A 10,260-nucleotide genomic window follows, 5' to 3' on the forward strand; every position below is an offset into this window, starting at 1 on the left:
GCCACTAAATTTTTAGTAGCTCATTACAACAGCAGTAAGAAAACAATACAGGCCATGCATGATACCCCTTTACAAAATTTATTTACTCTTCACTTAACATTTAACTCCAGCAGAGTTAAGGGACTCATCCAAATTCACAGGGATGGTTATAGACAAAGTGTTGATGAGAACTAGGGTGACTATATAGATTTTGATGCATACAAATAAGTCAGAACCTAGTTGTTTAAAACAATAAACTTTTATTTAGCTAACAATTCTACAGACCATAAATTTAACTAAGCTCTCCTGGGTGGGTTTCTGATGTTGACTGAGCTCATCTATGTACCGGTCAGTTGCCAGGTCACCTGGGGGTCAGCTGGTCTGCGATGGCCTCGGCTGGCTGTTTGTCTCTGCTCCACCTTATCTTTCAGCCTCCAGCAGGCCCATGTGGCATGTTCTCAAGAAAAACTGAAAGTATGCAAGGTGTGCTGGGGCCTGGGCTTAGAACTGGCCCATCCCTTCCACCTTTCACTGTGTTGTACTGGTAAAGCAAAGTCATTAAGTCGAGTCCAGATTCAAGGAGCGGGAAGATTCTACTTTTTGTTGGAGAAGCCGAAAAGTCACATCTGAAAGGATATTGGTGCAGGGAGGAATGGTTGTTTATCAGTGTACCCCATCCTAAAATGTACATCTTAAACCGGAGAACTTTTGATAGTGAAAGGGAATGTTTTTAAGAATTATGACAAGACAGCAGATGTAAACCAGAGCTGTCCCAGGTGTTAGGGTATTAGGGTCCTCTGGCCTGGCTCCCAACCCAAGGCTCTTTTTACTTTCCCACATGGCATTACGATGCTGCTTTATGATGCTGGGAGGAAGCCACAGAAACTTGCAAAGGACAGACCTCGAATGTGAGTCCAAGCCTAAGATTAAGATGAAGATATTCCTGGTGTCCAAATAAATACCCATAAAGAATGTGTTTTCCTTTTTCTCTCTATAATCCAAGTGCTTTCTCCTTAAAAACTCTTCCCTTGTACATCTGAATGGTCATTAAGGTGTCATCCTCAATAAAGACATTTGATGCTGTGTTTGGCTCTCGGTATGTGTATATACGTTTCATCTGAACATACATTTAATAAATATAAAAGTGAAATGAAAATATTTCTAGAGTTTCCACCTAAAGCTCTTCATGTTAGCATGTATGTATAAAGCTCACTTCTGTGACTTGAAACCTTGTCACAGATTTCTGTTGACCTGAGCTGTAGGGAATCTGGCCTCCTTTTCTAATTCCGCCAAGCCTTCCAAAAGCTTATTTCAAAAGCTTATTTTATAGCCTGGTTTATAAAAAGCTCTTTTTTTTTTTCCTTTAAATAATAAAGTATTTTTGAATTTCATCATCAGCTTTAGAATTTGTCGTACTATGGTTTGAAGTCATGAACTGGGGCATTTTGAAACTTGTTTAAAACCTAGAAATTCTAATATATTTATGGTGGCTTTTTAATAACCTCCTAGCAAGCAGGCCATTCTTGGAGAGGTTATTTAGCTGATAGTAGCAGATTTGTCTGGTTCTACCACTTCTATCTTAACATTCCTAGATCAGATTAGTGGAGAGCACCCAGTTTCCCTCTTGATTAAGTCTGGAGATCTCTTCTTGGCTTTGCAATCCCTCTCAACCAGGCCCTTAACTTCTTGTCCAGCCTTATCCTTGCAGCTCTGAGACAGGTAATCTGCCAGCCTGTCAGGCTGATTTTCTTACATTCCTCTGCATGTGCAATTTCTGAAAAATACATCTCATCCCTCCTCTGTTGGTGGAAGGCAGAGAAGAGTGCACATGACAGTGACAAGAGTGACCACTGCCAAATCATCGCTGGGTGAGATGGGGGTGGGCAGTATATGTCTTTACACACAACACCCCTTTCAAAGCAGCTAACGTGGGAGGCCATACTTTGCAGCAGGGAGGACCTCAATTTTGCCCAAGCTGCCCTCTCTCAGATCGTACACTAACAGTCCCCAGTGCAGTACCTCCCCTTATTTATGTCTATGCTTCACCGCTCCCTCCTCATCCTCCAACTCACCCCTTGCTCCTGCCAAACTATAAGCAGAATTGTCTTTACCCATTCCTCGAACGTGTTTTTACACCCCTTAAAGTATAAGCTACGTACAAAAAGTGGTGCAGACACCATAAATGCACAAGTCAATGAATTTTTATAAACTGAACCCGCCCATATAACCAGCACCCAGATTGAGAGATAATATTACTGGTGCCTCGAGAGCCCCCTCATATTTCCTTCCAGTCTCTACTCCCCACCTCTAAAAGTAACTACTCTCCTGATTTCTAATGTAATAGGTTAGTTTTGTCTGTGTTCAAACTTTATAACGAGAAATCATAGAATATGTGCTTTTTATGTCTGGCTTCTTTTACTCAATGTTATATTTATGAGACTCAGCCCTGTTGTTGTAGATTGTTTATCTTTTTGCTTTATAATATTCTTTTTGTGTAAACACCACAGTGTACTTACTCATTTTTCTGTTAATGGACATTTTGAGTTTGGGATTATTATGAATAGTGCTGCTATGAGCATTCTTATACATATTTTTGGTGAACATATATGCATTTCTGTTGGGTATATGCCTAGGAGGGGAATTACTTGGTCATTTGGTCTGGGCTTGTTCAGTTTTAACAGACTGCTGATAGTTTTCTAGGGTGATTGTAGCAATTACATTTATACTCCCATAGGCAGTATGTGAGAGTTCTGTTTCCTCCACATCCTCACTAACACTTGGATTTTCTATCTTTTTATTCTAACCATCTCAATGAATTGTAGGGTATGACATTGTGGTTTTAATTTTTAATTTCCCTATTGACTGATGAGGTTGAGAGGATTGAGTTTTGTAAGTCCACACCCCTGTGCTCCAAAGGATCCAGTGGAACCCAAGTTAGTCTGCCATGGAGGCCTGGCACTCGTTGTGTTGTGAGCAGCCTGAATGGAGTAGAGCGACTGGTCAGCCAGGCTTGGGCTGGGGTTGGGAAAAAATCTATACCCACCCCAACTCTAGGAACTAGCACACTTTCAGATAGTCCTTGAATCTTAAAAGTTCTTCACAGTGGGCCACCATCCTTGTGGCGGGGGCGGGAGGACCGTGGAAGGCCAGAGGCCACTCCAGAGAGACACTGGCCACTACAGCGCAGTTCCCTTCTCAGGTTACTTACCCTCCTAGAGAGTTGTGTAGACTAGATAGAGTTGACTCCTAACTGAAACAATTAGAAATGTAGCATCTGCTATCTCTCTGGAAACATACGAGCTTATCGTTTGACTTCCATCCATAAGACTTTCCTGTCACGTGGCCTCAGATAAGTTTCCTGGCATACTTCGCCATTTTTCAGAGCCAGAACCAAGCCCAGAGAAAAGGCTTCATTTAGCTCTCTCAATAACCCCACGAAGTAGGTGCTGTTATCATAAGCACCTGGGAAAGAGATCTTCATCGGAGTGATTGTTTTTATTCCTACAAGGTTGCCTTTGCTCAAAACTATTGTATTCCTCCTTTGAAGATGGATGTACAAATTAGATAATTATCCTTGCAAGAAAAACTTGACATGCTGAAATTGTTTTTCTTGGATGGGCCAAAAATGAGCCAAAAAAAAAGGTCTTCTTTTTCCACCTCCCCTCCCCACCTACCACCAACCTCAGTTTCCAAGAAGGTGGCTCTGGAGAATGACTCCCATTTGGACGTTTAATTTTTGTATGACCATGGAATAAAGCATCAGCCTTCTCCTTACTAGGTGAAGACTTCTCGTCTATTAGTACATGAGTTCCGTCCCCTACCTGATGTCCTATGCAGTTGTATTGTCCTCCTTTCAATTGCTCTCTCTTTCTTTTGTGACCAGCTCTAGCTGTGTTCGTCTGTCAAAGCTGAGCCCTTTATTATTTCTAAAGCTCACAGATGACTCCTTTTCCTGAGCTACAATACAGCACTTAATGATTTGGAACAAACAATTTAACTCCTAACGGAGAAGACCACAATGTTTCTTGTGTGTTAGTCTTTTCTACAGCCCACAAGATTACAAACTCGTTGAGGGTCAGTGTGTCTCACTCAACATATACCTATATGTGTCACACATTAGGTGCTCGACACTTTCTTACAGATTATTTCAGTTGTGTTCTCAATCATATGAGTTAAAACATTTAGCCATTTTAATACCTGTTCCTTTGGGTATGATCATTTTTGTGTATGTACCACTGTCTTTTTTTCTTAAATAAAATCTTTTCCTTTGGGTTTCAGGGAAGATGGTGCATTGTTGGAAAGGAGGGATTTTTCAGTAATTAGGAACTGTCTTTATTTCCCCTTTCACTCTTGACACAGTTCTAACTCCCTCTATATTTTTCTGGATATCTTCTTCCAGGTGGTTGGTTAGAAGTCCCTAAAGCAGAACTTAATAGCTACTCTGCAGATCTTCAACTGGCATGCAGGTTCTGGGGAATAGCACATTTATTTACACTGGATGGCTCTATGAAAAATTTAGACACTCTTCCCAGATCTCTAGAACCTTAATCAAAGAAGCTAGTATTTGGATAATGTGCTTTGTGCATGGTTGTTCACCATAAGGATTAAGTGAATAACAACTTTGATCAACAACTTTGCCAAAATGCAGGAAGAACCAGGAGAAAAGGCAAGGTCTAGATCATTTACAAGTCCAACCAACAGCATTAACTCCTGGATAATTAAAAGATAACTTCTTTTTCTCTATATTTTCCCCTTCCTTTTACTAATTTTTATGATTTTTCAAAGGCATAAACCCCAGTCAGGCCCCTGGTGATGAAGAGTTCTTCTGTTTCCCTGAGCATATCTTTATAAGAAAGAGCGCCCGGAGCTAGGGCCTCAAACACCCGACCTCCACGTCCTCCCTTGCACTTCCACAGCAGCAGAATTTCATTTCTCTTCTGTTTGTCCTTTGGCTTTTTCTCTTCTTTATAAATTTTAATTTTCCCTGCGCTGAACATAATAAAATTTAACAGTCACAGAATCTTAGTCTGTGACACGCTACAACTTTCCTGGTATCTTCATTTCCCTCCATCATTGAAGAGGCCATTCTCAAAGTCACCCTGAACCTTGCATAACTTCCACATAATGTTTATTCGATTCTGTTTGCACACCAAGATTTTTGTTCTTCACAGACATTATAGCTTTATTTCCCCGATTATGCTTCTTTGAGCTAATATTAACAATGTAAAATGGGGAAAAATTTTAATTCTCTCATCTAAGAAGAGGCTGATTCTGTGAAATGAATATTTGATAAATCAAACCTCCCTCACCCCACCCAGACCCACCCCATCCCATCTCATCTCTTGCTGTTCCTCACTAAATAGCTTCCAAGGGGAGAGAAAGTGGGTGAGCGAGATAAGCACCTGGCTTTTGCTATTCTTAATACAACGTGGCAGTTGAATCAAGAGCTGTGTTGCTTTGGGGGTGATCTGAAAACCTACAATCAGGAGAGAGTTCCTTTCCTGTGCTGAACTAATTCTTATCTTGATTATAGTGGTGGCTACACAAATCTAGTTGTGTAGAACCACACACACACACACACACACACACACACACACACACACATGAGTGCATGGAAAACCTGAGTGAGGTCTGTAGTCTAGTTAGCAGTGTTCTACCCATGGACCATATTTACGCAGTTACCACGGGAGGAAGCTGGGTGGTAGAGGGCACACAGGACCTTCTCTGTACTACTCTGCAACTTCCTGTGAGCCCATAACTATTTTCAAAGTGCAAAGTTAAAAATAACCAGAGCGTATCAATTGTTAGTTTATACAAGTATGATTAAGCATGTGTGGCCACATCACTTTTACAAATTGCAGAGTGGCACTGGCACCACTTCCTCCCACCAGCATCTGCTGACTCAGTCCAATGTCGCTGTTGGTCTCCCAGGAGAAAATCTCTAAGAAAGGAGAAAAAGAAACAGCCACTATCTCTTTTGTTACTTTATTTAATTCTCACAATAGCGCCTTTGAGGTTGGCGCTAGAATTCCAGAATCAGCAGTGGGGGCTAAGTGACCTGCCCCCATGTTTATGCCTGAGCTGGGATGAGCTGGGGTACAGGGCTGGTTCCCCGTTCCACTCTATGAGTTTCTGTTAGAGGTGCAGTTTGAGGCAACAGGAAGGACCTTCAGGTCCTGGGTACATCTTCAACCTTCCTTCCCAGTAGATGATTCTCCCCTGGGAATGCCTGCCAAGTCTCAGTCCTTTGAGTTGAGGCAAAATTTTCCAAGTTGCTCTTTGGCAGAACTCTCTGTAGGAGGTTAATAAGTATTGTAGAGGGAGAAAGGGGCCTGTTTGGGAAAAGTAATACATCACGATAAATGTATTAATTTGAGAAATATGCTCTACGTTTTGAAGCATTTAAGAGCACTACTCTAAATTCTACCTTATAAGATGAATCATTTACATTAGGTAATCATTACCTAACCTGACCTAAATCATTTACATTAGGTAATCATTACATCAGCCTCCCTTTTTTTCCCACTGTTAGGTCTCCCAGGATCACTTCTTTTTAAAGATGCTAACAGACAAATTAAATAACTTTAGGATGTCCAAGCTTTGGTTGGAGGTATTTCAGGGAAGGAATTGGAGGGAAGACACCTAAAATCACATCTGACCCACACAAGCACTGCTTGCTGCTCTTCCAGGGCCAACCCTGCCCCTGCCGCAGTGTTATCTGCTTCCAGTGAGCTGATGGCTGCCAGTTCCGTTTTGGTTCCACACCTCTCTCACAAGCTCTTCCACACCCATGTGTCCATCTGCTTACTGGACTCCATCTCTTGGGTGCTCAAATTCAACACATCCAAACAGAAATCCTCTCTGCCTGCCCACCCGCAGCTAAAAGCTGTCCCTCCCTCGTGGCATCGTTTCCTACCCAGTTGCCCAAGACAGACATTTATTTTTAGGTCAGATTTATTGAGCTATGATTTACATACAGTAAAATTAACCTTTTCAGCACATTGCTCTATGAATTTTGATACCAGCTTCCACCAGTGTAACCAATTCTAAAATCAGTAGAGAACAGTCCCACCACCTCTAAAACTTCCTTTATTCCCTTGGTAGTCTCACTGTAACCGAGCCTGGCTCCCTGAAACCACTGATCTGTTTTCTGTGCCAATAGTTTTGCCTTTTCCAGAATGTCACATAAATGGAATCATGTACCAGGTAGACTTTTGAGTCTGGCATCTTCTTTGAGCTAACACAGTTGAGACATAACACAGTTGAGAGTCATCCATGGTATCGTGGGTGTTGGTGGTTGATTCTTTTTTATTGTGTTCTGAATAATGTGCCATCTAAGCCTGAAATTTTGAATCATGTAAAAAAATTTTTCTCTTTCATTTTCTACCACATCCCAGATCCTGTAAATTCTACTTTCTACATCTCTTTCAAATTCGTTCTTTGCTATCCTTACTGGTTCCCTTTCATCAAGGCATTTCTCACTTAGACAATTTCAGCAGCTTCGTAACTGGTGCTCAGTGCACATCCATGGCCGTGTCTTCTATCACACCCACCATGTTGCTGGTCTTAGTTCCTCCAGCCCACAAATCCAGTGTTCCATGGACCTCACAGCCTTCTCTGCACCCTGAAGTCATCGTCTACATTCCAGCCATGTGGAATGTTTCCACCCAACCTGCCTGAGGACCATGCCCTTTGGACATCAGCTCTTATATTTTAGTTCCTTCACCAGAGCCTGGACAGGCCTCAGCGAGTGCCCTGTCCCTCTGAGTCTTGGGGAGGAAATTATCCCCAAAGCCTGTGCCAGCAACATTCTCATCAATATTATTAATGTTTCCATGCTCTGTAATTAGAGGTATTTTAAACTGCTACTCCCAGAATGTCAGTAAACTTCATCAGAGCTTATTTTAAAAAAATAGGGTTAATTAAACAGCTTTGCTCATTCAGACTTTCATCTTCTCCTAGGAATTTATAATGACTTTTGGACTCTGAGCTTGCATTTCTTTTCTCTGGGGTTTTGGTCAGGATTCAAAATATGCTTGGTTGGGGGTAGGGCTGGGGTGGACTCGCCCTTCCTCTCCCTTTTACACCCTTTTCGGGATGGAGAACATTTCTGGAGAGCACCCCAAAGCCATTCTGGAAGCCTGATGTTGTGTCGAGTTGCCCTTATTTATAATATGGACCTCGGCAGTTCCTATCACAAATTCCTTTGACTTGGGATTAAAGCCCCAAATATTAACAATACAGTTTGCACATGTATATCATCCCAAAAAGGTTCATTTTTGACATTGCTTTTCAGTTTTGAAACCACATTTCTTGTGATTATTTAAGCAATTCCTTGTTTGTCTAACAGTTCTCACTAAAAGATTATTATTACATGATTTTCTCATTTTCTTTATCATTTTATTGATTGATGCATGTCTTTAAGTTATATTCCTAAGAAACGAACCAAAAGTCATCATCTTCCATACTGTTTTTAACAGTTCATATTGTTTTACTCTCTGCATTTATATCCTTAAACCATCTTCCATTCTCTGGACTTCGGTTTTAGTAAATCGAACACCTACACCGTTGTGCGAGCCTGCTAACCAAACGATTCCATTTCAACGGCTTTGCCTCCTTTGATAACACAACGTTTTGGGGGTTTTTCAATATTTTAATGTATTTTGCTCTTCCTGAATAAAATTAAATGGGCATTTAAAGATGGTTTTTCATCAATGGTCTTTTAAAATGTGTTTCTGTGCCCCTAGTGGCCTTCCTCCTGTGCATCTCTGTTGCACCAACGTGGGTATCCTCTCTGCCCCTCTTTCTTCTTCTCTGACACTCTGCCCTGAAGAACCAGATTCCTATGAGCACCTCCACTGGGGCACTTCATGTCTTTGCATCCACCTGCAGGGCTCTGTTCTTCGAGCCTGAACTACAGGGTGCGGTATGTTGCTATCCAATCCCTCTCTTCCCACCCTTGGAGTCACTCTCTGTAAGATGTAGATAGATGTGGGAAACCATATTTTGGCTGCCTCAAAAAAGCCCTACTCTCTCAGCTGTGCCCTTCCCACAGCCTCTATTTCATAATACAAACCTATGAGAAACCTTGTTAATCTCTAGCTGATTCATAATCAGTAGAATTCCTTCCTAGAATCTGAAAATACATCATCCTAATTTTTAGTGTTGTGATATTTTCCCCCTCATTTTCATTTTTGTTAGTGGTATTTAATGCCAGCCAGGTACTGTTTTAAACTGGAAGTCTTGTTATGGTGCTATCAGTAAAATTATGAATAGGGTGAGTCTTTCTTGGCTCCATTAAAAGATTTCTTAGTTTCTTGTTTACATTCTAAAAGCTGTTGTTATAAAGAAGCTTTATCTAGGGCCATTCCACAGAAGGGTTGCAAAGGACAATATTAAAACAAAATTCCAACATTAGTTTTTAATTAAAATTCATACACCAAAGCATCGTGCTAGGTGCTCTTATTGATATTATTTTATTTAATCTCTCAAACGACCCCATGATGTGATATTATCTTCTGTAATTGTAAAGGATGAGTAATAAAACTTAGAGTGATTAAATAATTCACCCAAAGACCACTAGTATTTTCAAGAGGGGATTGGAAAGCCATCAGAGCAGAAGGACCTGGCCCTGGATGCATTTAGAAAGAAAAGAGATACTGGCAGTCAGGGCATGTTGCTATCACCTCTCTTATCTTATCTGGGCGTGTTTTCTCACACCAGGATACTGGAGAATCTCAAGTAACTGAACAGATGTAAAATTAGTCTTATTATCAATTAATCTTGTAGAATTATGCAGTTTAATGTCAATGTGAAATAGATTTTTAAATTAGCTGCTGATGAAGATAGCATTAAATAAGCGAATGTGGCTGAGAAAGTGATCCTCCCCAGCATCTGAGAAATGGACATGCAAGGCTCAGGAGGTCAGAGTATCCCTTCTTTGCTAAAGGGTTTTTAGGGGTCTGTTTCAGTCTGCGAGAGCCTATTTTAAATCGTTGAATTTGTTCGTTTCCTCACACGTGTAGCAGCCTTGCTTTCCTCTTTGAAAGTCTGTACTTGCCTCTCTATCCATCCCCATGCCTGGTTCTGATGGTCTCCCAGATTCTTATTCTTCCTTTCTGTTGAATTATGTTTGCATATTTACTGACCACTTCCTGAATTTTTCTCATCAGCAGAGATACAGAGGTGGCTGAGAGGACAGTTCCCACTCTGGAAGTGCAGTTAGCACCGTGAGAGCGGTGTGTATCCGCGAACTGGGCCCGAGGGAAGGGTGCTCCCAGG

At 41.2% G+C, this 10,260-nt stretch overlaps 1 protein-coding gene and 1 long non-coding RNA gene across 2 annotated transcripts in view; one reads left to right on the top strand and one right to left on the bottom strand.

Annotated features, from left to right (window-relative positions):
- The window catches only part of PSD3 (pleckstrin and Sec7 domain containing 3), a 407,146-nt gene extending 396,928 nt beyond the window's left edge, over positions 1 to 10,218 (top strand). The window contains exon 16 of the mRNA XM_011373110.2: positions 10,155 to 10,218. Within this exon, the coding sequence (XP_011371412.1) occupies positions 10,155 to 10,172 (18 nt within the window). The 3' untranslated portion in view covers positions 10,173 to 10,218. The remainder of the gene's footprint in view (positions 1 to 10,154) is intronic.
- On the bottom strand, positions 5,949 to 10,159 carry LOC111728983. The gene is made up of 2 exons (XR_002776042.1): positions 7,183 to 10,159; positions 5,949 to 6,311 (listed from the first exon to the last, which is right to left on the bottom strand). It is a non-coding gene; the product is annotated as an uncharacterized LOC111728983 (long non-coding RNA).
- Positions 10,219 to 10,260: the final 42 nt, after the last annotated feature.

The sequence above is a fragment of the Pteropus vampyrus genome, unplaced genomic scaffold (genome assembly GCF_000151845.1).
Source record: "Pteropus vampyrus isolate Shadow unplaced genomic scaffold, Pvam_2.0 Scaffold8, whole genome shotgun sequence".
Taxonomy (NCBI): domain Eukaryota; kingdom Metazoa; phylum Chordata; class Mammalia; order Chiroptera; family Pteropodidae; genus Pteropus; species Pteropus vampyrus.